A 27,285-nucleotide genomic window follows, 5' to 3' on the forward strand; every position below is an offset into this window, starting at 1 on the left:
TTATTATTATTTCTGTATGACAGAAAATACAAGCTGATGATTTTCACATTTGGTGTCAGAGGGTGTTGTATGTTTTAGAGATTATAGCTAGCTCATTCTGTCTGGCCCTGTGCCTCTTAACTCTTGAGTCATATATCAGCTGTGAGGTGTCAGCAATCACAAATCAAGTGTCAAAAGTGTATTTTCAGGAACAAAAATGAAGATAGAAAAGCAACTTTTCAGCCTGATCACATTGATGGCAAAAGCTATGTCATTCCCACAGATCCATGAGGTGGACTTGAAATGAGATATTAAATCAATGTGCTACTGTAATATATGAATAGAGCTCCTGCAAACACACCAAGATTTCAGATAGACATTTCTGAAATCTCCTCTGCACTTGCACATTAGCTTAATTTATTCTCTTGAAGAGACAAGCTTTAAAATCCTGTGGTATATGTAAGTTTATAAAATCATATTACCACCTCTGAGAAGGTGCTAAGAAGCAAAGCTGTAAAACACAGATATACAGACTTCTCCATACGGATGTCTGCTTTCTGCAGTTGCTGACACCCAGCTTATCTTATGTTTGCATACAGTATAGACACAGTGTAGATATACTGTAGGCTACAAAGCCAACATGGGGGAAAGGAGATTGGGATGGCTGGTGAGGTAAGCAGAAGGGAAGGTTAGATAGATGGGCTGCAAGTCCCCAGGATTTTTCTTCTGTTGATGTGCATGCTGCCATTCCTATTCCCATGTCCAGTGGCAGTCAGGAAGTCCAAAGATGCAAATACTTACATCTGGCAACAAAGACCAACATGAGGAGAACAGCGCTCTTCCCTGCACCCACACAGCTGCCGCTTTGCACCAAAGGCACTTGTGCTGACTTGAACACTTCAGGTAGTTGACCATATTCTAACCTATCAGCTAATTGGGCTCAGAGCTTGCTAGCATGTCATGCATGCAATGTGTGCCTCTGGCAGCAAGCTCTGTGGCTGTCTGCCCCCAGACCTATGGGTCACTTCAACAAACGGTCTCTGCATTTAGGAGCTGGCACTCCTGTCCCACCAGCTAACTTGTCATGAGGCTCACTGTCAATCAGGCACATTCACTTGATAAACAGACAGGAATAATAGTATTTAATAAAAAGAGAGAGAACACAAAGGCAGTCAAGCACAGGTCTTCGTCAGACATGCTCATCAGCTAGTGGCTTGCTCACATACAACCAACCATTCTTACCTCCTTCCCCTGCCATTTTCCCACTTGTTCCTGATCCATCTCCACATCTTCCTTTCCCCACATTTCACCCCTTCCCTAAGCACACCATAAGTTTGGTTCATTCTCATAATCATTAAAACATGCCTCAGTAAATTTTACAGAGCTTCACCAGTCCCCTCAAAGACCCAATTAAAAGTTTCCTTATTCCCATAGTATCTATGATAATGTCATTTTCCTTGTTCTTGTCAGTGACATGGCTCTGGCTGAACCTCTTCAAGGCTATGCTTCATCAGGTCCTTAAATGGCCTATCAATCAGCAACGTAAGGATTCCCATATTTGTTACTGTCCTCTTCCTCAGGGCCTGCAGTATCAGAATGTTTAATTTATTACTTTTCTTGTTTCTTATTCTTGTGTTTTACGCTGAGAAACTGTTAGCCAAATATCCTCATGTTCCATACAGCCCTGCACTGGTTGCACGTCCTCCCTGGAGAACAATGGTCTTCTCAGAACATGAAATGAAATAAAAACAAATCAAATTGGCAGTCTGGAAAAATGTTCTCCAGCCTCCATACGTTTAATTCCAGTGGAGAGAGAATACATTCTTGTTCTTTACAACTGCTCACAGAAATGCCCAAACACTCTGCTTTGAGCATAAACTTTCCCAGAATTAGAGATTTCAATGGCTTCATTATAGCAGTGAAATTTTCTCACCTTTGAAACAAGCTGTGAATATCTCCATTTAAAAAAAATTGTCCTTCCAAAATTTCTTCATTATTCCAGCAACTTCTACAGGTTTTAAATGTGTTCATCTCTAAATTGATCTTTTGGAAAAACAAAAACAAAAACAAACAAACAAACAAACAAACAAAAACAGGAGAACAGGAGTTACTCTTCAAGCAGTTAAACCTGTATTCTTCATATCACCATAGCGCCAGCCATCAACAGAAGTTATCTCCTGTGTCACAGAGGAAAGAATGAAAGTATAATTTCTTGTGATATTATCCTGTTAAAAGATGTCATTGCTCTTCGTTGCAATAGAATCCTCTACTTTTTAAAAAGAATAAAATTATGCTCTATATTAGAGGAATTAATACCTTTTCACTATGTACTGACTAGAAACACTACTCTGTAGCAACGTACTCTGTAAAAAGGCCATTCAGGCCAAACTACTTTTGAAATAAGAAATTAGATAGTAATAGGGTGATTAAATTTTCAATAAAATATTTTGACATCATTGTCATGATGATAATGAAAAGCATTTTAATAGGATACTATTTCAAAGTAATGCAAAAGTAGACAAAAAAGCAGACATAACAGATTATACTCATTAAGATAATTTCATTGCAATTAAATGACAATATTTTCTGTGACAAATTATTTTTCAGATTATGATGAGACGAAATATTAACTTCTAATTTCATCTCTTCTATATGTATCCATTAAAATTCTGCTGAATGTATTGCTCTGTTGTGAATAGAAACATAAACAGTGAAACCACTTTTGTACAGCAAATATCCTAACTAAAATGACTATTGAAGTATTTTCCCAAAGAAAGAAAACACAGTTGCAAAGTACCAATCTTTGAATAGTCCCTTAAAACAGGCTTACATATTTTTATTTTTATTTGCTTTCATGTGTTATGATGCTGGTTTTTTATAGTACAGAAGTTTATAATACAAACAAATATAAAAGGGATATAGAACAAAGAAAGCTTTTATTTGCTAAATGAACTATTAAAAGTAGATCCAGTTAAACGTGAAAAAAAGAAAATAATCATAGGCATTCCATGGAAAATCCTGTTGAAAGGTGAGGGAATTCAGTGTTCCATTTCTTGGACATCTGTGAATATTTATGTCCCTTACAAAGCTTCACAATTTGGTTTAGTCTGTGATAAGTAAACCTTGTAACCACTTGAAAGCTAAACCTTTCAGAAAGTAAGCAGCCTCTGTGAACTGGTTGCCTCAGCCCATTTTCCCAGAATTAAAAAAAAAAAGTTGAAAAATCACATCTTCTGTCACCTTTACCTGTCAGCTTTTCAGAAGAGGCTAAGAGCTGAGCATGGCTGTGATTGGGAAGAGGATATCTTTACACTGTTAGTGTTTTGAATATTAGTCCCAAAATGCTTCTATATCTCCAGGTGAGTTTTCTGGCAGGCTAAGAAACTTCAAGTAATTTTAAGTCTTCACTGAACCATCTATCATTTTTCTATACTATGTAGGTTACTGAATAGACATATACTACTGAGGAATAAAGCATTTAACTTAGAAAGACAGGGACAAACAGGTTTCAGGCTGTATGTGAAATATTTCTCTCAATGTTATCTGTTTTTACTTGTGCTCCTGATGCTGCTCTGATGCAGTTATCTGCTTATACCATAAATCAGTATCTGTGTATAAATGGTGGCATGAATTGTGCAGAAAGTTGTAGATTGGCTCCTGAATCTTCAAACCAGTCCTAATGGCAAGAGAATACCAGACTTCTCCCAAAACACTTTGGTGAAAGAACGTGGAAACCTTTAAGGTACAAGTGGATTTGTATGTGTGTGTTTATCAAAAAACTTACATAACAATAAAACAACAGCACAAAACAATCATTTATTGCATCATGAAATACTAATTATATTGTGTTGGCAAAGCCAGTGAGAAACTGGTTATCATCACTTGCATGTCTTACCTAATGCAGTAAGATAGTTCTCCTCAGAGGTTTATGCAATTTATACATCTGTCATTACTTTTCCCAAATATAAGTAGAAGTGTACATATATTTAAATATATATACATATATTTAAAGTCAAATAGATTTGAATGGTAGAAAGCAAAATTCCACTATAGGCCATGAGCAAGTGAAAAAGCCTGCCAATAAGACCTAACTTCACATAGCCCATTGGTTAAATCTAGTCAAGCCACAAATTAGAAATAATAAAGCTAGAATCTCTTTGCTCACACTTTCCTCTGTAAGAAATTGCAACACAGATCACATGTAAGCTAGATGAGTCAAAAATCAATGGGGCTGCTCAGTTGGTATCATTCTATGTTGGTATGTGTGGCTGAATGCAGCCACAGCTGCAATTGCTGCTATGTTTCTTAGGTAAAGACAAGTGGTTTGGAATGTGATTTGTAATAACCGTGTTCTGAAAGAAGCTATTCAGAAGCATTAAACTATAATCACTGGGTCATTCACCCAACTGATCAGAAGATTTATTATTCTTTGTCTAGATCTGTGGGTTGTTGGCATTTTTGTATCTCCTCATCAATATCCAGTTTCTTGAATTTCCAGTTTGTTTTTTTTTCCTCCTCCAGAAGAAAGGTGAGAATATACAAACAGAATTAAGATGGGCTATTTTTCTTCAACTCCTGGGAGCACACAATGCAGCAAGCAAGCCATGGATAATACATAGCATCAGAACTGTGGAGGACTGAGCACAATTTCTAATTCAATTTTCATCTATCTACAGAACATAATCATCTCATTCGTCAACTAATGCAAAATTTAAGGTTTGCACACATGTAATGAACAAGGAGAAACTATAAAGTATACACTGCAGAAGACCATAGAGTGTTGCAAGAATGACAGTTGTCGGTAGCTGTGCAATATATCAGAAATACATCAGTTATAAAAGGCTGTTTATGTTTTATTCATTCAAAATAACTCAGAGCACAGGCCGTATCATCAGAAAATACATAGCAATGAAAGTACCTGTGACACACCATGCTTAAGCATTAAATGCATCTAAAAATGTTTACCACAGAATATCATTAAAATCAGAAATTCTGAAATACAGAGAATTCTTCACATAGGTGGAAAAGGATGTTTCAAAAACAGAACTCTTAAAAATCCGAACAGACCAAATAAAGACAGTGGAATTTTTGATATTCATATTTTTAATTCTTGTAATTCTAATTTAATTAGTACAGGCACAGCTCAAAGGAACACTGGGGTGCAGTAACAGGTATGTTGCTGATCAGATAACAGGCAGGGTCATGAGCTATGTTGTCCTGTGCCTGGAATAGATTTGCCTCAGATTACATACACCTACATGAGCGTCGCAACTATTGTATAGATTGGTTTGATGTGTTCTGGGATTAGGATGATTTCTGAATAAAATAAGACTGTTGTCCTTGTAATAGATCAAGGGCAAAATCAATAAACAATTATAGTTGTTCTTAATTTTTATCAGGATAGCTTATACCTCTCTTTCCTGAGTTTCTCAAAAAGAAAATCAGAGTAAAGGGAATCAGCATTTTCACTTGGTTGTCCCAGTGAGCAGGTGATAGAAGTCTAAAAAAATTGTTCCTGTGACTGATGGAGATGAAGGAAGAAAGTAGTCCACATAGGCAGCTGTAACAGATGTGCAAAGCCTACTGTGCCTTATATAAACCAGTGGTAATAACCAGTCTAAAGCAGTTACAAGCTTTCTTAAAGGCCTTCTCCCCTATCAGCAACTGGTCAGTGCCCACATTCTCTCACATTGCTGTTTTATATTCTAGATTAGATAGAAATCATTGCTTTTATGTTGCTTTATTTATTTATTTTTGTGGGGTTTGGTGGTTTAAGTTCTTTCTGATTTGTTTGATTTTTTGCTGAGGAGAAGCTTGGATATATGTTGGAGATAAAAATGGAGCTAAAATACTGTATCTACCTCAGCATTCAGATAGCATGCCACCCATTTTCAGGCTAGCAGACTGTATGAAAACAAGACTCAGTAACTTTGAAGGTGTTAGCCAGTTTCAGCTGAGTCACAGAGATAAGAAAGTTTATACAAATTTCATAAAGATAGATAACCAGGCAGAAGAGAGACAAGGGATTGAATGTTTGGAAGCCATTGTGTAATAACTTTCTATCCAGTAAGCACATTTCTAACAAATTCTATTTGTGAACATGGCAGCCTGCATGTTACTGTCAGAATACTCTGCAGGAAAAGACGTGAGTTGTATGCAGTTCTTTTGTTACAGTTTGGGTAAACAGTCATCTGAGAGGTAGATCTATAGGAAATGAGGCTGCATTAGTTTCAGTGCTCACCAAACCAGTAGCTTTTATTTCTGAAGGGTGAAATAAATGCAGTCAGTTTGAAGTTTCTTCGGATAAGCAATGCAATGAGGTTGAAGAAGAAATAAAATTAATTAGTCTCTCAAGCATCTGAGGTCATGCAGATATGCACTGGGAGTCTGCACATTGGTGCAGTTGATTGCTCTTGAGATTGCTAATTCCAGCTCTTGCAAGAACCTGACTCACTTGTCATATCCGAGCCACAAAACTCAACTTGAAACCTGATTCATCACTTGGCTTTCTTTACTGATGTACTACTGGAAGTATGAAATGCACCTGGTTACTGATCTATGAGAACTAAGAGCACTTGCAGCTGTCCCATAACTCAGTTCAAAGGTGATGATCTCAAATTCCCTGTTCCTATCATTTGATTGTTTCCATTTCATACCCCTCACAGTGCCATTTGTGCTGTACATCACTTGCCTATCATGCATTTTTATTATTTTTTTGTATCTGTGTTTAAGTATGCAGTCCCAGTCCAATGGTGGTTAGCACAGTCCAATCAGTTTCAGGAACTGGCAATATTGGATGCTGTGCAGTGTAAAATGTGTAAAATACTCCTTCTATAACCAAAGGTATTTTGTTTCAATCAGTCCAAGCTCAGTGGCCCACTTCAGTGACGCTTTCAGGCATCTCATCCCATATTTAAGCACTTCTAATGTACTTGTAATGTGTACATCTTGTTATCGGTAATACCACATATTTCTCATGTTTTTCATGCTTGCATAGTGAGCGTAAGACTTTACAGGACCTTCATATTATTGCTTATTCTCAATTCTTATCACATAACTTTAGCCTATAACAAATAAATGATATTTAAGACAACTATTAAGGAGCTTAAGGCACATAATTGGTGAGCAAGATTTTTCTAGTGTTTCAACTTCTTAAATTTTCTTTAACATGCACTTTCTAAATGAAAAACAAAGCATAAAACAAAGAGGAGGAGGGGGAAAGGGGAGGTGGGGGGGGGGGGGGGGGGAGAGTAGGAGAGAGGGAGAGGGAGGGGAAGGAAGGAGGAAAAGGCAAATGAAGGGAAAAAGCTTTCCTAATGTATCAAAGCTACAGAAGGAAAGGCTATGGCAGTTTGGAAATGTAATTAATACAAAACAGTTTATTGTTTAAAGTAACAGACTCAAAACCTCATGCAGATTTCAACTGTTGGGATCTATCATGGAAAGAGAAACAATGTCTCAGGCAACTATGTAACATCCTGACCGGCATTTGGCCTTCTAGATAAGTTTCAATGTTGGATGAAAACTGCTGCAATCAAAGGTGTAAAACTGTAATTTGACCCAAGACTGCACTGTATTTCAAACTTGCTAGGAGAATAAATTTATATTGAGATACTCTGTCAGAGTAAATAACTCTGAGTAGCCAGAATTCAGTGTGAATTCCCAAAGCCATTCCAAAAACCTTTCTGCTAGACTTACTCCTCACGTCTCCTGTAGTATAATGATTCAGATCAATCTGAATGACTGACATTATTATCTGATACTATTCAAAAGGCGGAGACTGTGTTCTCATTTTCTGTTTGGATAGCTGGAAACTCTGATACTGTTTGATGTGGATCAATATAAACTTGAGACTGAACCAAAAGTCAATAGCCAGTGAAGCCAGTAGCCAGGCTTACCAAATTCACCTCATCTGACACTTGTTGCTGAACATGTCATGTTCATACAGGTTCCAAACAAGCCAGGGTTCTGTTCAAAAGTTCTTATGTATAATTTTGTATGTAGGAACCCACAGAGTACCATGGTCATCCGTGCTGCACTGGCAGCTTTGATGGGGACCTCAGGAAACTTGAAGACCTGCAAAAGTGTTGGCTGAGGAGGGACAAAGAAGACCATGACATGGCAGCTTTGCCACTACTTTCAGACACTTGACCATGCCTGACTGCAGAGGTGGCGTCACCAGCAAGCAGCACACAGGCCTCTCCTTTACATGAACTGGCTAACCAGGAGTGAGGATGATTGCTAAACAAGAGCTTTTAAACTGCCAGAAAAAAAAAAAAAAAAAAAAAAAGAAAAAAAAAAAAGAAAAAAAAACCCAGGAAGTTCCAAGGATAAAGAAAATAAATGGGGTGACATTGGCTCAGGTCATGATTTGTGCAGACCATTTTTTTCTGAGTGCGTATTTTTGCAGGTGAGTTATTTTCTTTGCCTATTCTTTCCTGGACACAGAGCCCAACATGAGCAATACTGCCAGCAGGGCTCGCACCTGCAGCAGCTCTGGACTGGTGTTAGAGGTGTTGTGCCTCCAGAGCAGCCTGGAGCCATGCCCTGTCCTCATGCTCACCCCATGCTGTCATAATGCCTATTTCCTTATCCTCTCCCTTGAAGTCTGCCCTTATGTTTGCCCTTGGAATTCCGTACATGGCCTCCTTCAGGCCCTCCCTCCCACAGCCCCAGGTCTGATCCATTTCTGCTGTTGGCCTGAGGCTCCCAAGCTGGGCTGAGTTCCTCCCTAGCCCTCCAAACTCCTTCATCCCCAGTCGTGCCCCACTGCATGGCCTCATGTCCCTTGGCTGCCCCACACTCCTCGAGCTCTCTCCCTGGGCAGCCATTTCACAGACCAGCTGCAGGCACACAGGGAGAGCAACAACCTCAAGTTCATTCCATTCCAGTGTGCTTTATTTTGTTCCGGTAAAATGCCTGGAAATCATCTCACTGCCCATGCCCTGAGTACACGTGGGTTGTGCATGATCCTTGTAAAACGCGATGTGAGTTACAGAACCAAATGGCCACTCCCAACAGAGGCACTGTGCCTGTTTCCTACTGTCTTTATGCCGGTCTGTCACAGCTCTCCTTGCCCTCAGTTCTCACAGGAGCGCAGTGCGGTAATTTACCTCCACTATCACCAATCAAACAGAGAAGAGAAAATCATGACAGTGCCTACTATGACAACAAACAAGCCCACCTGGCCTTCCCTGTCCTGCACAGCGCAGGGCACCCCGCTCCTGCCGTGCAACAGCCACCGCCGAAGCGCTCCCCCCCCCGCAGTGGCACCGCCCCCCGCGCCTGCGCACGGCCCGGATCTGTGTTTAGGGCTGGGGAAGCTGCATCGCGCTTGGAGCCTTTGGCCCTGTCATCTCCCGGTGCCTGGTGCGGCCCGGCCCGGCCCGCCGAGCAGGTGGGAACGGGGAGAGCCGGAGAGCGGCAGGGCCTGGGGGCGGGAGCTGAGGCGAGGGCGGCCTGGGGCTCTGAGGCCCTGCCGGGGCCAGGCCGGGGCCGGGGGCGGTTAGAGAGCCGCGGCGGTGCGGTGCGGGCAGACCCGTGGCTGCCCCAGGCCGCTCGGCGCTGAGCCCCGGTCAGGGATGCGGGGGAGCCCGGCTCTGTGGCGATCGACCGCCCTGCTCGGAGGGCTGGGACCTCTCCGTGTTAGCGAGAGCAACCGCCTGCGGGGCTTACCGGATGCAAAACGTGGGGGTTGTCGGGAAGGGTCTTGGCTTGCACAGAGGGGTAGATCGCTGAAGAGTTAGTGAGAGGCAGTTTGGTGCTGTGCGTCGCCAGACGTGCCTGCCTGTGCAGAGCATGTTTGTGAGTGCCAAGTCATTGCCGTGCCTCTCCTCGGTGTTTTGGATGCTAGCAATGATTCACTCACAGCTGATGGACCAAAGGAGAATTGTCGTGCTTAGGAGCCTTGTTTTGTTATGAAGAGTAAGTAGGTTTCTAACCTCAAGTTTGTGTATTTGCTTATAAGAAGCAGGAATGGCATCCTAACTCTTTATTTGGAGAGCTACTGTAATTGAGTTAAACTGTATAAGATTTCACCAAGCTCCGAAACTAAAAGGGAGTTTCATAAGTGTTACTCAGGATGTGGTTGTTTTATTTGTTTCACACGTTATTTGGGTTTTTGTGGAGAGATTTATTGATGACTGGCTGACTGAGAAAAGCCATGCAGACACTGTGCAGCTGGTTAAGCAACCTTGTTACGCACAAGGTCAGGTATGAGAACTAGGAACAAAACAGGATGCCGATGGAGAAAGCCGGCAACAGTGTTTTGAGAAGTCTGTAAGAGAGTGTTTGCTGTGAGATAACCACAGAGCACAAAGATAGGCGTAGTTGACACTGACTAGCGAGCCAATCCTGAGCTCCACTTTAGCAATATGTATGAGCCTATTATCCACACTATAAATGTACATGCAGCTGAAACAATAAACGAGATTTTGCTGATCATCCACTATGGTCGTCACATTTCTCCCGCTGATTTCCTACAGGTTTTGTCGGTGTTGTGTTCTGTGGTGTGTGTCAGCTATCTGAAGGGAGAAGTCTCAAGCCAAACTGCCTTATCGCAACGTTGTTTTTCAATTTGCAAAGCTCCCTCTTGACAAACTCTGAATTCAAGGAAACTCTACACAAGTTTAAGGACACCAGAGTATATGCATCAGTTACAAGGGAGAGACTGGGTCCCAGCACAGCTGTTACAAAAAGAAAGTAGGATGTGAGAATTTGTTGACAGTGTAGAAGCTGTTAGGTACAAAGATAACTCCTTCTCAGAACCGTTGTCTGACATATAAGGGGTAAAAGAACAAGGTGTTCTGAAGTGTTGGTCAGCTGTTGTTAAGGTTCAGTGCTTGTTGTGTGGTTGGAGGGTGGTAAAGGGAGCATTCTGGAGGAATGCATTTCACTTGAAATTGCTAATTTTCTCATCTGCAAATTGGGATATTAATCTCCTGAATCACTGGTGGTAGAAAAAGGCTATTAAGTTCTAATTATTGAAGTTTATGTGCGCTTGACATTGAGGGATACATCTGCATTACCGTTTTAATTCAAATTGAGGATGTAAAATGAATTTGCAGCTATCCTTGTTTGCTGCTCTTCAGTTCACATCGTGGTGTGATTGAAAAGTGTGTGAACTGTCTTCCTGTTGAGAGAAACTAAAACTAGATGATGTGCTTCAATTGCTATTGGCTGTTCAGTCTCAGCTAGAGCTAGTATGAAATAAAACACAAAATGATGTATAGTGGATGCTGGATCCTCAATAACTGTTTTTACTTCTACTGTTTTTTTTTTTAATTGTTCTGTCTTTGCTTGTTGATGTTGATATAGCCTGTCTCCCATCAGTAGAATAGGTAAACTGAATGAGGTTGTAATGCAGCAGAACCAGATGGTTGCAGATGACACCAAGCTTGCAGATGACACCAACCTGGCTGGACGTGTTGATCTGCCTGAGGGTAGCGAGGCCCTGCAGAGGGATCTGGATAGGCTGGATAGCTGGGCTGAAGCCAATGGGATAGGATTCAAGAAGACCAAATGCCAGGTCCTGCACTTTGGCTACAATAACCCCAGGCAATGCTACAGACTTAGGGCAGAGTGGCTGGAAGACTGTGTAGAGGAAATGGACCTGGCGGTGTTGATTGACGCTAGACTGAACATGAGCCCGCAGTGTGCCCAGGTGGCCAAGAAGGCCAGTGGCATCCTGGCTTGTATCGGAGATAGTGTGGCCAGCAGGAACAGGGAAGTAATTGTCCCCCTATGCTCAGCACTGGTGAGGCCGCACCTCGAGTACTGTGCCCAGTTTTGGGCCCCTCACTGTAATAAAGACATCGAAGCCCTGGAGCGTGTCCAGAGGAGGGCAACAAAGCTGGTGAGGGGTCTGGAGCACAGGCCTTACAAGGAGCAGCTGAAGGAGCTGGGATTGTTCAGTCTAGAGAAGAGGAGGTTCAGGGGAGACCTTATTGCTCTCTATAACTACCTGAAGGGAGGTTGTAGTGAACTGGGGGTCGGCCTCTTCTCTCGTGTGACTAGTGATAGGACTAGAGGGAATGGCTTCAAGCTGCGCCAGGGAAGGTTCAGGCTGGATGTTAGGAAATACTACTTCTCTGAAAGGGTGGTCAGGCACTGGAATGGGCTGCCCAGAGAGGTGGTGGAGTCACCGAGCCTGGTGGTGTTCAAAGAGCATTTGGACGTTGTGTTGAGGGATATGGTTTAGCGAGAACCATTGGTGATGGGCGAATGGTTGGACTGGGTGATCCTGTGGGTCTTTTCCAACCTTAGCGATTTTATGATTCTGTGATCTATACATGTGACAGCTGTTACCTAAGCTGCAAAACTTGAGTTCTGTAGCATAAAGGCTGTAGGTCAGCTACGGAGATAGTAGGAAGGAAAACTGTGCGTGGAATGATTTCAACTGCTTTTTCAGGAAACTTTCTTCAATAGTTCAGTAGTTTCAATTTTCATTTCAATAATTTCTATTACACTGAGTGGCTCCCTAACTTAGGATGTTTCAAAATTGCCATAGCAACAAAAGGATAAGTAGTTTTCCTTCTTGTATGGGTTTTATTACCCTTGTAATAAATAATAATAAAATATCACGTGTTTGCCGGAACAGTAACTGGGACTTGCTGACAATAACTGTATTACATTTCTCCTCCTACATTCACTAGCTTTTGTGGCAATATAATTCATTAATGCTGGGCTTATGTTACCATCACTGTACTTCAGATCTTTTTCTGTCTGGAGTGGTTGGTCTAAAATAGTCTGACTTGCATTGCTCTCTTGATCACCTTTCTTGTGCTTCCTCTCTTGGTGTGCCAGAGTAATAATTACCAGCAAAAATTCCAATTCCAAATCCCCCAGTTCTCCAAGACATCATCAGTGAACTGGGTACTTAGTGTTTCTGTTGGCTAATATATATATATTTTATATATATATATATATATAATAATTATTTATATATATATATAAATAATTTTCTTTTTGAGTTGTTTCATACTTGCTTCAAACTAGGAAAGTGGCTGCTTCTATCACTTCATTGTGGCTTTTGATTTCAATGTTTCATGGTAGTTTCAGAGGTATGGCTGAAGATGGACGTTTGTGAGAAAATTGTGAATTCACATAGGTAACACAAACTGTTCTTGTGATGCTTATTACCAGACCTTTAGAAAGGCTACGTATTGACAGCATTAACTTTTTTTTTTTTCCCCTTTGATTTTTACCGTGAAACAATCCTCTTTTGTGTTAAAGAAATCATCAGTTTAAACACCTGAAGATCTGTATTTCTAGCCTGGAGATTGCTAGCTGATCCTGCGTTCTCAGAACAAGTTTGCCCTAAAAAGCTTACTAGAACTGGCTCAGTTACTTGTGCAGGTTCTGCTGAACATTGTGAGCCTAGTTTCTGGAGCATGTTAAGTCCTGAAATTATTTCATTGAGGTCAATGTGTCCTGTGACAGTTTGTCCAGTGCTGCTTGACTGCTGTAACTTGTTGCCAGCAATTGTTTGTTCTGCCTTGGGAGCCTCTCATCCACCTTTGTTTAACCTGTGTGTGTTGAGCACCTGAATGGGTCTCCCCTGTAGATCAGATTCTTGGTTAGGGACAGACTCTGAGTTAATTGGGCCCTAACACTTTGCAAGTCTTACAGAATCTAAATACAACAGAAGTTAATAGGAGCCTAGTCTGAGTAGTGATTATACACTAATAGTTACTTGATGCAGAGGAATAAATTGCAAGCCATATTTGAATCGTTCTCCATGAAAAAACCTTTTGCCTTTTATTTTAGAAATGGGAAAATCTCTCTCTCATCTACCAATACATACGTGTAAGGAAGATGGCTATGATGGAGGTACAGTGTCGGATAATATGAGGAATGGGTTAGTTCACTCAGAATCACACGGTGAGGATGGCAGATGTGGGGATGTGTCACAGTTTCCATACGTGGAATTCACGGGAAGGGACAGTGTCACTTGTCCTACCTGCCAGGGAACGGGAAGAATTCCACGAGGTAAGTTTCCTTCATTTCTTTTTTTTTCTTTTCTTTTTTTTTTTTAAGCCATAAATGTACCTCATAGATGTGTGCAGTTGTAACTATAATAAGCCATAGCAAATAACTGTAGTAAAGATATTTTGTAGTCATATTTTCTTTTTAGCACTAAGCATTTTAGTGTTATTACACAGTGTGAACGAAATGTATATCTAATCAGCTTTGACTGCTAGCTCTTTCCATGTCTATACAGTGCAGCATGCCTTGCTTCTCTGCTTTAATCCCTAGTTTTGCGAGTTGAATTCGCTGACCTCTTATTTTTGAGACATTTTGATGCATCTTTTTTAAGTAACAATTTTAAACTATTTGAAGGAATACACAACTTTGCAAAAGTAGTTGCAAGTATTGAGAACATCTAGATAGCACTAGACGGGGAGAAGAAGGGTGTAGGCCTGTATAAATTAAAGCTGATCTGATGTTTCCATGTAAAAAATTAGAATTAATAAAAATGAGGTTACTTATGACAAAACTTGTGAGGAGCAATGCAGTCTTGCTCTTCCCTTGCTTGCCAATTGGCATAAGGGCAGCAGGCCAACTGACTTGTAGAAGAACAAGTAGTGCTTTTGAAAACAGGTGGGTGTGTGTATTGGTGAGGGTGCAAAGTTAGTGGTTAATAACACCCAGCTCTCCATATTAAGTCATGCTTGGTATTGTTATAACTTGAAGGAGAATTGTTTGTTTCTTAAAGTTGTATACTGAAAACCAAATCTCGAATATTTGTTTGAAAAATACATTCTAAAACATAACATGCTTTTCCAGGATGATTGGCATGCCTGGGATGTCCCTTGTTCTTTTTCTGCAATAGAAAGATGCTTTCAGTACAGATGTGTGTTAAACAACAATGCTGGGATGTCAAGTTTTTCAACAGTTGAACAACTGGTTCAACAAGTGAATCCTGTGCATGTCAAACATCATCCAGAGTCATAACTTAATTGAAGCCGGAGTTTCAGGTTATCATCTGGAAAGGCTCTGTCTGTAGAGTATCGATAGACAAAGTACTGGATTGTTTTTTTTTTGGTTTTTTTTTGAAGAGCATCTGGAAAATTTAAAATTTTGGTTTACTGTGTACCAGAGAGAAATTGAAAGCTTTACCTCAAGCATCTTTTCAGGATCATGCATAGCTGTCTTTCTGCCCTCACTGTTTTCAGTGCCCTGCACTTTGCTTCACATTCCCTTTGTCCCATTTGCCCTTACTGGGCATGGAAACATGTATTCTGTGGCTGTTGCAGGAAGGAGCACATTGCACCTTTGCCATTGTGATTAAAAGTTTTCTCTATTTGCTGCCTTCATTGTTCGCTTTTCGTTGAATAAAACGTTCTGCTTTATTACAGCTCCTTCCTGTATGATAATTATCTTTTATAGCTATTTAGAAATTTCCCTTTTAAGGGAAAATGCAGGGTATGTGAAACTGGGCAAGAGAAAGTGGTGAATGCAGAGTGCTGAATCACGGCCTTCTATCTTTACCAGGGTGAGGAACTGATGAAAGGCTTTGTTTCTGTTAGAACTCTTATCCCACATAGTCATGATATTGGTTGTAAAAGCTTACAGAACTGATTTTAACTTGCAACTTGGGCAAACTGACTGCTGTACAGGGATGATGTGGCACAGATACATGTGGTTCTGTTGGATTAAGTTTTCATATAGTTCACAGATAACATGTCTCCCTTGGAGGCAAGTGTTGGGGCCCAGGATATTTAAACAGTTACAAATATCAAGAGGGATTTATGTAGTAGCTGTTTATGTAGTAGTTAAATGTTATACAACAGCGAATTCTTTGACTTTGAATTCTTCCTAATTCATCAAATAGAAAGTACAGTGAAGTAATGTCACCAAAAATTTCTTAACTAAAAGACTACAGAGAGGGAAGTTTGTGTGCTTCCTTACTTGAAATATTTAATAGTGCCAGAGGCAATTTTTTACTCATTCTAGTGCAAGGAAAAATTCTGTTATAGTGGGATTTCTGTGCTCAGAAGCTTGTTTCTTTGGCTGGAAGATTTTTGGGAAACAAACCATTAATTTATTAAACAACTGACTGAATATTAAAAATGCTTGTTTTTAAATAAATTATAATTAAATAGTTTGAATAAAACTGAAACTTCAAGTGGGTTGTCAAAATAAATAGGACTGTCTTTTAATTATTCTGCAGTACTTTTAAGAAAGAAATCATATTTGTGGTTTTTTTTAAGGGGAGAGATGAGAAATTAAGGGTTCTCTGGATCATTGCATGGCTGTTACAGAAGACCACAATATGGGCTATGATGATTAAATTTTAATACTCGCATGAAATTGTATTTTGGTAGTTGGACAGCTTTAACTTCAATATAAGGTTGCTGAGCTGAAAATCTGCATTAAATTGGTAGAACTGTTTACAAGGTTAATGTTTTATACTATGTGCTTAGCAAAGGCTCAGCTTTGTGCTTCAGGTTGAAATCACTTCAGCATGATTAATTAGCTAAGTGACAGTGCTGGTCAAATTCTGCATTTGACTGAAAATGCAGATCAGAGTTCCTATTGAGGCGTCTAAGTACTGGTATAGATGAATCTCAATTACATCTTTTTTTTATGGCAAATCACAAAATACATAGAGACAGGTGTCATGCATGTGTTTTTTCAGTAGATCCTCTGTGCTTGTGTTCTTGGTTTATGACTCTCTGTAGTCTAACATAGAGAGCTGAAATCTGTTTGGCACCATTTGCTAGAGAGAGAAGGAAGTACCTGAGGTGTTTTGCCTCCTGTGCATGAGTACAACACAGAGGCAGAATTTGATGCTGTTTTAGTGTTTGTCAGCTTCGTGTTTTTTTCCTTTTGGTGTTGGTATCTGTACTCTTATTTCAGGAAGTGGCACGGGTACACATGCTACAGCAGTGTTCTACTTGAGTCGTTAACTGGAATGTAAATGTTCATCCTAATTCAGTGCTGTAAAGTTGTAAAGGCCACTTTTTATTTGAAGTAATTGCAAAAGTAATGACTCTTCTTGTTTAAATTCTGAAACAGTGTTTTTATTTCTAGGGCAGGAAAACCAGCTGGTAGCATTAATTCCATACAGTGATCAGAGACTGAGGCCAAGAAGAACGTAAGTTAATAGTTGTAATACGTGAATCCATTCACATTCTCTTCTAGCTAAAATTTAGCAGTTTAAAGGAGATAGTGGTTTTGCTTGATTCTTCTTAACCCTGGATTTTTTTTTTTCTTGTATTTGGTATTGAAAGAACTCTGCTTGTACTATCAACCTCCACCTCTAACCCTTGGGAGAGTTATTTATTAATAGTCATGCACACAACCATCAAACTATGTCTTGTAAAGTTGGTAATACCGCATGATGTATTCATGTCAGTATTTATTTGAATATCAATGTTTATTATGCAACTATGTATTGCTCTCTGTAGGATATTAATGGATCTAAGCAGGTGCATCTTTATTATTAAAGTTTAAATCAGAGAAAATGTTAACTTTGGGCCTCAATTACAAAATAAGTCACTTAGAAATTCATTTTTATAGATCTGAGTTGCTGGTAGAATAAATAAGCTTGTCTTTCTCATATAACATAATTTAAAAATATGTATTTTCTTCTATGATTTACTCAACATCGTAATTAAACCTTTAAGGGGTTCTTTTTCTCACATACATGTTTTAAATCTTTGAGTGTTTCTGTAGTAAGCAGAAAATAACAATGTGAAAAAAATACAGTAACTTCACATAATAGATAACATACATAATAAATTTGATGTAGCAGTAGTCTAAATCTGAGAAATATTCCTTTAGTGTTCTAACTTTGAGAAAACTGCAGCTGATGTAGAGCCTTTTATTTGTGTATTTTTATTGCTTGCAGTCCCTTCCTCCTTTTGTGTTAATTTAATTGCAGATTTGCAGTTTCATAGCAGGGCTCTAAGATGTTCCCGATGCTTTCCCAGAAAGTGTTGCATTGTTTTTTGGTTTTTAGGGTTTTTTTTTTTTTTGACAAAGAATTCCAAGTAAAACGTAAGTGTTATTCTTCTTTTCTGGGTATGTTTTTGTACAAGCACAGCGTGCTGAAGATTCCTGCAGAATGAGGAAGGTTCTACTATAAATAAACTTTAAGGGAAGTGTTTTTATCTTAAAGCAAATGAACGTTTTCCTCTTCTGTTTACCTCAAATTTGTGAATGTTGGGATAACCACATGTTTTTGAACTTATTTTCTAATATACATACAGGTGTATGTATATTAGATTATATTAGATTATTAGATTATATTTCTAATGTACATGCATACAAGAGTATCATCTTGTAGAGACACAACTTGATGTAGACATGAAGTACAGCATCATTTCCCCTCCCATCCCCCCTTTGGAAATTAGTGGCAGTTGGTAGCAGGCTTAACTGAGTTGTATTGTTTAGTCATGTTCCTTATCACTTGAACAAGAAGAGTGGTGTGTTATTTTCCTTTAATATGCCTTTAACTCTGAAATGCACTTTTTTTTTCCACAGAAAACTCTACGTGACTGCTTCTGTAATTGTATGTCTCCTACTTTCTGGACTGGCTGTATTTTTCTTGTTTCCTCGCTCAGTCGATGTTGAATACATTGGTGTGAAGTCAGTTTATGTCAACTATGAACAGAGCAGACGTATAATATATTTAAATATTACGGTAAGACTGTCCAACTGTTTGGATGTTTGCAATATGTGCAATGAGAGATGCTTCTGGGGCTGTTTAATATACATAGAAATTGTGGGCTAGCTGGTGAACTTAGTGCCTTAAGAAATACCAGCAGATACAATGAGCAATTTGAAAAATGTAACTGGACTTGCTGTGACTGCTTCCTGTAGCTATAGCTAATATAGCTGTAGTTGTAGGCTACCACCGAGTCTTCTGATTTCATGGGAACTGTGACCTTGAAGTTCTTTTGGTTATTTTGGGAATATAGGTTGAATATGGATACAGGAATGCCATTCAGCAACTGGTATTGTATATCTGTCAAAACTGATTTTGAAGAAAAATTATTTCCTACCCACCTGAAAACTTTAAGTTCTTTCCATACAATTTTGATGGAATTCTTCATGGTGTCTTTAAATAAAACAAGTAGCTATAATATGAAAAGTCCTGAAATAGTTAAATTTTGTGGAAGGTTTAACTGAGAACAGAATGAGATAGTCAGCATTTGTAGGGGAAGGAAGTCATCAGTGGAGTTATGAATGTATTGGGAAGCAGTCTTCTGCACAAGTACCCCTGAGAAGGGGCTGAAGTGTTGGTTCCCTTCCACCTTATCCGAAGGAAACCTCAGATGACAAGAAAATATACTTGCATAATTTCAGACATTATTGTTTCATACGTAAAGTTCAAAAATTTATGCTCCTCAACATACAAAGAATGAGAAGTTCTTAAAGTTTTTTTGTTTGCTTTTTTGTTTTTGTTATTTGCAGAACACATTAAATATAACAAACAACAATTATTATTCTGTTGAAGTAGCAAACATCACAGCCCAAGTTCAGTTTTCAAAAACAGTTATTGGCAAAGCACGTCTAAACAACATCACCAACATTGGTCCTCTGGATATGAAACAGGTAAATAGGACGGGCTTTTGAAGTTGGTTGTATGTAAATCTTCATATCCAATTCTGCTCAGTTGATTTTATTTTTTTCTACTGCTTTTTTTTTTTTTTTTTTTTAGATCGACTATATGGTGCCCACAGTCATACAAGATGAAATGAGCTACATGTTGTAAGCATACCAGCCTCTAAATATTGCCTGTGTCTTAGTAAAAGTTATGGTGGTGCTCTTGTAAAATGAAATGTATTTCAGAGCTGAAATGTGTTTACAGAGATGGTGTGCCTTTTTTTTTTTTTTTTTGCATTAACTTAATAGCACTGAAAAATACTTAAACTGTATTGTTGTTGTTCTTTTGTGGTTTCATGTAATGGCTTGCTGTCTGTGGCTCAGCACTTTGAATGGTATCTCTATTTCAGCTGTTTTAGACCTTGGTAATAGCATGGGCCAGCTACTACAGGAGTGGGAACATAAAAATGTTCCTGTAATACATTCACTTATAAGTTTCTCATAATTACTTCTGTAGAGGAAGTCTATATTTAATTTTATGCAAATCAGAGGATAGCTTTTATTTTCAACTCTTCAGACCGTATGTATATGATCGTAAGCGGTGTTTATAGCCTTTATTTAAACTTCAAGCTGCTATTGTTTGTAGCTTCTGACAGTTTATTTGACTAATGACTCATGTCTTGGTAACAGTACTGAGTATTGGTTCTCCTGTGCTGAAATTAACTTGTTCTGTTCAGTCTGAGCTCTTGAGACTTCGATGCTATGTGCAGTTGTGGATGCCAGCCCTTTTGAGTGGGAAGCTATAAGAGAACCTTATAGCCTTGAAGGGTTGAAATAAGATGGAACAGGTGTGAGACAGAGAAGCGGAGGCTAACTTCAAATAAATATAAAGCGTTGTATTTCTGTCGCCTCTTAAAGATGTGTAGGTTAGTGGTTAAGTGGTCCTGAATCTTCTGGATCTACTCACTCTCTGAATACTATTTCTGTGGTCTGTACTGTTGCTTTAACTTCGACAATGCTATGTTGTAGCAGTTGCTGAAGCTTAATTTCAAGAGGAAGCGTATGTGCTTCTGTAACTCTCTGTAACTGCTTTGTAAGTACAGCTCAGAAAATACAAGTCTGTAAAGTTTATCTTGCAAGAAAACAGTATCTGATATTGCAGTCTACAGAGATCACTTTGCGTAATAGAGAAGTGAATCGCTGTAAAAACACATTGGGGGTTTTCTAAGTTGGTGATATTCTGGGGGCAAGAATAAACCCTAGGGACTTTTTTAAATATAAATTGATTATTTTACATGAATAATAAGCTAGAATAACACTTAATCTTTTGTGGTAAAATTTCCTCTCTATGTTTAAATCTGGTAATGTGAAGTGAAATTGCAGCAAAGGGTGCCCATATGCTTTTACAGTAGAGTCCTTCACCAGGGAAGACATGCTGTGATGAGTTCTTCAGGTTAACTTCTAGCTAGCTTCTGAGAGTGGATGTTGTTTCACAAGACGTTTTAGTTGGCAAGCATTTCATGTAAGCAAGCACATGTGAACATACTTCTTGTAAAAGCAAAACTGTGTGTATAAATAGACCTAGACTGAGTACATGGTCATGGACACTGTTTTTTCAACAAGTGTTTTAGTTGTCATTGCTAGTGACTCTTCAGGCTCTATGTGTACAGATAGTAGGATTTCTGGTTGAAGCAACAATTCTTGCGTTTTGGATAACTGTCTGTAAGAGTTTGCTGTAAATCTAATAGTTGTTTGTTTTTCTTTTTTCAGTGACTTCTGTACTTTAGCATCAATAAAAGTGCATAACATAGTAGTGATGATGCAGTAAGTATGGGGATTTCCTATTTGTTGGAAGCAACTTTGAAAGCCACGTAGTCCTCACTGAAATGTTATTCAGAAGTGCTTAATCCAGATGTCTATATATCTTAGATAAAATGACATCAATCTACTTCCTAGCGTAGTATCCTTAGTTCTTTAAATGGAACTGTGGAACGATAATTTCTTTTGACAGTGTCTGATAGTGTAAAGATACTTGAATAGCTGCAACCATTAGTACAGTATCTGCTCTGCAGCTGGACTATGGCATGGAGTTCCTGTGATCTCACAAACTTTGTTATGAGCTTGTATTTATCAGCTACTGTTCAAAACTTGCTGAAAATCTCATGACCTTGAGGCAGACAGAGGTTTTGGTACTCTGCCAGATTCTGCTTTTTGTAGCAGATTGAATCAACAGCTGCCTGTTTTGGGGGGCTGGGAGGGGTGATGTGTGGAACAACACTTGTGTAACTTCTGTAATCATTTCTGTTCCTTTTCAAAGCAAAGTATTAGTGATTAAACCTTGGCTTTACTGTCTTTAGGGAAAAACTCTGCTCAGGGGATTTTTTTTTTTTTTTTATCCTATGGGAAAAATCTGTAGATTGTGTTAACTGGTATTATTTTTTAACTTTTTTAAAAACTTTGTTCCTAATGTTACATTTTTAATAAAGTTTTAGAACAAAACCTATTAATGACTTTAGAATAGGGAACTCTATATTCCTTTACAAAACAAGCATCTCTTCTGTTTTGTGTTTTTAAGAGTGACGGTGACAACCTCTTACTTTGGCCACTCTGAGCAAATATCCCGAGAGAAGTACCAGTATGTGGACTGTGGAGGAAACACAACCTACCAGCTGGGCCAGTCAGAATATTTAAATGTACTTCAGCCTCCACAGTAAAAGCACCTGTTGGTTAGTGTGGAATGACTGCTCTTGATGCTTGAAGAAATCCTTTAAATAGGACTGGTACTTTGTAAAGGAGAGAATATGTGCATGTAATGCATAGGAAACATGGTGGCCTGTTCACTTTAATTGCAAGGAGGGAAACGGTTCAAAATGTATATAGATGCACTTGTTAAATGTTGTGTTTTCCCCTTCTGTTTGCTTTCTGTTACTGTAAACACTTCTGTCAAGTTGTGTGGTTGGAGGGAGAGGGGGAATTACAGATTCTTGAGCCGAATTGGGACCTTGCTTTACAGTGTGGTATATCAATTTAGAGTAACTGTGTATTTGTCTGTTCAGGTGAAATGTGTCACTAAAGAGCATTTTAGAAGAATCGATACTCATAACTTTTAAGTTTATATTTTCAGTTCTTGATATTTGGCTCTTGAAACTTGCAGCATAACTACTTAGGTAACAAGATTGCTTTGAGGGACCTGGGTGTGAAACTAGTATTAGTAAACCAGTGACAATATTCCTTTGGTTTGGGATTCTACTTTTTGCTATACTTGATCAGAAGTGATAGGCAGTCTGTGAAAGCTGGGAAAGCTCTCATGGAGGACACTATACTTGAACATGCAACTTCTAGAATCTGGCATCTTCTTGTTCATATTGCCCCCTGCCATCTCTGAGATGTTATAAGGAGAATGTATGTTGCCAGGTTTAAAACAAGGTTAAGAAAAGAAATCCCCCCCAAAATCATTGCTGACAAAGGAGAAATTCAAGACTGTGGAAAGTGAAGGAGTTAAGACTTCAACAGTGTCATTCCATTCTTTTGTTATTCAATTAAACTTTTGACTACAACTAATAGAATTGTGTAGTTAGGAACTAAGCAGAAAGATCTTTGAGGGTGGGTTTGGGCAGCTTGATGTAAATCTTCAGCATTTTTATTGTTTTGATATACTTTGTATCTAAGCTACTTGACAGTGCTAATACCTTGGGGGTGCGTGTATTTAGTGCACAGGCTCAGTAAGCAATGCAGTAGTTACCTGAATCTCCTGAGTACTCATAGTTCACATCAGTTGTGTAAGTTAAGATAAAGCAACTCCTTCTGAAAGAATAAATGCTAACTTAGAACCAAACCAAAAGTTTAATTGGTTTAGTTTGCACAATGAGAATTTCTGGGGTTTCTATTAAACACAGTAATTGTAAATTTTGGGTCCGAAGTTTCTTGAGTTCTGAAAACTGACTGTTCTAAGGGCTAGGTGCAAAACTTTTTAATTAACTAGATCAGGATTGTTTTAATTCTGAATTAGATGAAGCTTCAAGAAAGTGCTTTTGAGACATTGCATTGTAATGAATACTAAATTTTTGAAATGTTGTGGTTTTTATGCTGCCCATCTCCTGGAAGTAAGCTATATAAAATGAATTAGCAATAAACACTATGGAAAAAGGCTATGGAGTAACTTCTTGCAACTAATGATCCTTTATGCTGCAGTAATTTGGTGAAGTTATGTGTCTGTATTATTCTTCATCAGTGTTTTTCAAGTGGACCTAAAGGTGGTGGTGGGGAAACATATCAGTTAGGTGAGTCTGATATATATTTATATATTTTTAAGGGGGAAGAAAAAAAAAGTAACTATACCAAAAAAAAAAAAAAAAATCTGTCTGAATGCAGTGAACAGTTATCCTGAATGTCTACGAAAAATCTGACTATTATATTGGAACATAAACTCTCAATTTCCTATAGTTTTTGATAAGACTGAAAAGTTGAGTTTTGGTTTAGAAGAACTTCCGTACTGGAATAATGGATTCTGATGATTTACTTTACTTATGTTTTGAAAAGTTATTCTTGTATGTAGACACTTAAAAATCTTCATTGTGTCTTAATCACAAGGCAGACAAGTTCACAGCTGGCTCTCCTGGTCTTCCTAGACTGTAGATCAGGTTCAGTCTTATGAATGATACAATGTGTGCAGAAGCTGATCTGACAGTCTGAAAAGATACAGCTGGTAACTCAAGACCAGGCTAGAAGGGAGATGTCTAGAAGCAGAGAAGTAACATCTAGTGTTTTATGTGACATGGAAGGATTTGTTTCTGTTGGAGCATGTGGGAAGCAAACTGCTTTAAACCATCTCATATTTGAAGTCAAGCAGTAAGCAGTATTTTTTTCTCTACATCCAAGTATTTAAGCCTCAACTTTGTTGTATTTTTTTTTCTTGTTTCATTTTGAGGTAGAAAAAAGAAAACAGCCCTAGGCAGGTCTTTGTTGTTGTTGTTTTTGTTTTTTGTTTTTTTTGTGGTACCATTTTAAACCAAAATTTTATTCAAAGGAGAAAAAGTAAAACAACAGGAATGGCGCAGTGATGTACTTATTTAGTCACAGTAGGTAGCAGATGCTGCTTGAACGAGAGTGCTTTTAGGGATTTTATGCTTGCTTATGTGGTGTTGTGACACAACTCAGACTGACATTTGAAAGTTTGGCAGACATGCTGAGCAAAATGCATGCTTAATCTGTGAATCTACCACTGCTTAAAATGCTCTGTGTTGCCTACTTTAAAATACTAAGTGGTGAGTGGGAATATTCTTTCCATGGATATAGAGGGATAAAATATTATTTTTAATAACTATTTTTCACCCAGGATACCTAATGGATGTGAATTTTAACACTGTTAATTTGTGGTGGGGTTAGTGAGTAACTAAGAGTTCTTACCTGAAAGTAGAATCTGGTAGTATTGGGGAATCTTCAAATTAAATCATTTAGAAGAGCATTAAAAGTGTATTACTTTGTGCTTGCAATAACAGTCAGCGTGTTGTTAACCAAGTAAAGTTTTTCAAACAAGCTATGAAAGAAACAGATTGAAATGAAAGACCTCTCGTAACTTCATTTATTTCTATTGCTTTTTTTTAATTATTTTTTTTTTTTTTGGTAACAAATGCGAGCCTTATGGTTCACCGTGGTCCAAATAGTACAAATTCTAAATTATTTCCAGAAATTCAGCTTGCAGAACCTTTCTCTTTCCTGATTTGTTTTCATGTGTGTACGATGTTTTCTGATGGATTAACTTATTTATTTTTCTGAAATGATGAGTATTTCACTTGTATGCATTTGATCATATTCTAAGATTAAGGGATAAGTTACATGACAACATTGCATTGTTATATTTCAAGGGATTTATTTCTGGTATTCTTCCACTTGAACTCTTTCTTGCAATTCCTGTAGCAAAACCTATTGCACTTTAAAATGAAGCTCTGTTAGTTATCTGTTGAAACAGTGGTTCAGGTATTGTAGTGCAATGAAGCAATCCAAAACAAAAACCTTAATGTATTCCATATACAATAGCCATAAAATTTCAAAGTTCGAAGTTAGAATATTGTGAAACACTTAAATGAGTAAGCATGTTAGCTGGTTTGCTGCTCTGACCCACAGAACAAAATTAGATTTAAATATGATGCTTTAAAAATGAATGAATGAAGCCACTAAAACTTGAAGATTTGTTTATCCATCTTGGTATTTAGGGGGCAATTGCTTGCTGCTTAATTTCATGTGAAGACAAGCATTAAATATCTTATCCTGTGTAGTGTAGCTTTGAAGTTCTTAATGCATTTCTGGTTTGTGCATGACCTTGATGTTAACGTTGTGGTATATTTTGCAGCCATGTGCTGACAGAGTTAAGTACATGCCTCAGTTGACTTTGTTTCAGTTTGTCCTTGAAGTCCTTCAAGTGAATAAATTTCTTCATAGCAATTCATTGCAAACATGACTAGGCTTTCTGAGTGTGTGGCTAACCACAGAATTTGAGCGCCTGGATTGAACTGTTAGGGTCTTCAACCATCAGACTAAAACGTTGTGCCCACATGATGGGAAGGATGGCGCTTGAAGTAGTATGAGAGAGATTTATAGACTTGAAAAAATAATGTTATTTCTTGTTTGCTATTTAAGGCTTCCTTTTGGGAGGTGGAGAGCTGATGGGAGATTTAGTTGTGGTTTTGCGTTTTTCCCCTTCTCTCTCTCCCCAGTCTGTAGTGGAATATCAGCGTGTTATTGTCTTACGAAATGGGTGACTTGTTTCAGAGTCAGGCACCTACATGAACCTTCCTGTCAGTGGGACTGGACAGGTAGTTAAGATACAACTAAGGCTAGCAGTAATACTCTCCTCTGAACTAATTTTTTCTGTTGCCTGTAACAAAATGCCAAAACCCTTACAATTGCTTCTAGGCTTATTACTTCTGAGAGGGAAGGATGAACAAGATGAGTGCAGCCAATGTAATAAAATCCAATCAAACATGTTAAAAACAATTATTTGGGTATGGCAAAAACATCTGGTATTTGTCTACTTGAGAAGCCATCTTTTTTTTTATTATTATTTTTAACCTTTAGATGGAGATTCTGGTAATGAAGAAGATTGCTTTGCTGCCCCCAAAGCTTTTGTCATGCAAACCTGTTTTTCTGCCTTTAGGTTGTCCTGTTGGACAGGAGCTGTTCTCTAAGAAATCGGTACAGTTAAAGCTAGTGTGTCCAGCCCTAAGGCGTAGTGTGAGACCTGGTGGTAAGGGTCTTGCAGTGTGGATGTATATGTTTTTTTGGATACTGAAACTGCTTTTGCTTTGTGTAAGTAGGGATGTTTACTGCCAGACATGCAAGCATTACGGTGCCTAAATATTTTGGGTCTGACCATGAGTGATTTAGGGTTTTTTTGTTTGTTTGTTTCAAGTGAACTTAACCACTGTTAACATCCACTGTACAGAGTGTGCATATAATAGCTTGAATTATGTATAGAAATACTAATGAGTTATAACTATTTTTGTAACTTAAAAATTGTAAACCTGTTCTTGTAACTGTGTGGCAAACAATCTATCAACTTCAGCATGATAAATAAACACTCTAAGGGGTATTTGGGATACGTAAGACACGAGCTATCTTAATGCAAGTTAACTGAGACGATGGATCTTATTTAGAGGTTCAAAATCTGGATATAACTTCATTATGGATATTTGGTTCTAAACAGAATTGTTTGACTCAAAGAATGATATTAAATTTTCTATTTAAAAAAAA

General features: G+C 38.4%; 1 protein-coding gene and 1 long non-coding RNA gene across 3 annotated transcripts; one reads left to right on the forward strand and one right to left on the reverse strand.

The window, feature by feature from the left end:
- On the reverse strand, positions 1-10,005 carry LOC101747332. Its single transcript, XR_001465144.4, has 3 exons — positions 9,655-10,005; positions 1,913-2,022; positions 1-1,700 (listed from the first exon to the last, which is right to left on the reverse strand). It is a non-coding gene; the product is annotated as a transcription initiation factor TFIID subunit 4-like (long non-coding RNA).
- Positions 9,273-27,285, forward strand: TMEM106B (transmembrane protein 106B). Of its 2 annotated transcripts, none has more exons than XM_015281406.4 (8): positions 9,273-9,903; positions 13,747-13,968; positions 17,017-17,080; positions 18,472-18,631; positions 19,405-19,545; positions 19,652-19,701; positions 21,307-21,360; positions 22,112-27,285. In XM_015281406.4, the coding sequence occupies exons 1-8, from the start codon at positions 9,897-9,899 to the stop codon at positions 22,248-22,250; spliced, it is 837 nt and encodes a 278-aa protein (XP_015136892.1). In that variant the 5' UTR covers positions 9,273-9,896; the 3' UTR covers positions 22,251-27,285. The 2 variants fall into 2 exon arrangements, with proteins under 2 accessions (XP_015136892.1, NP_001012576.1); NM_001012558.2 differs by having other exon boundaries at positions 9,273-9,376.

Source organism: Gallus gallus, chromosome 2, assembly GCF_016699485.2.
Source record: "Gallus gallus isolate bGalGal1 chromosome 2, bGalGal1.mat.broiler.GRCg7b, whole genome shotgun sequence".
NCBI classification, from domain to species: domain Eukaryota; kingdom Metazoa; phylum Chordata; class Aves; order Galliformes; family Phasianidae; genus Gallus; species Gallus gallus.

Coding starts and splice junctions, on each gene's coding strand:
- TMEM106B (XM_015281406.4), top strand. Junction 17,081..18,471: donor AGACTGAGGCCAAGAAGAAC/GTAAGTTAATAG, acceptor TTTTTTCCACAG/AAAACTCTACGTGACTGCTT. Junction 19,702..21,306: donor GATGAAATGAGCTACATGTT/GTAAGCATACCA, acceptor TTCTTTTTTCAG/TGACTTCTGTACTTTAGCAT.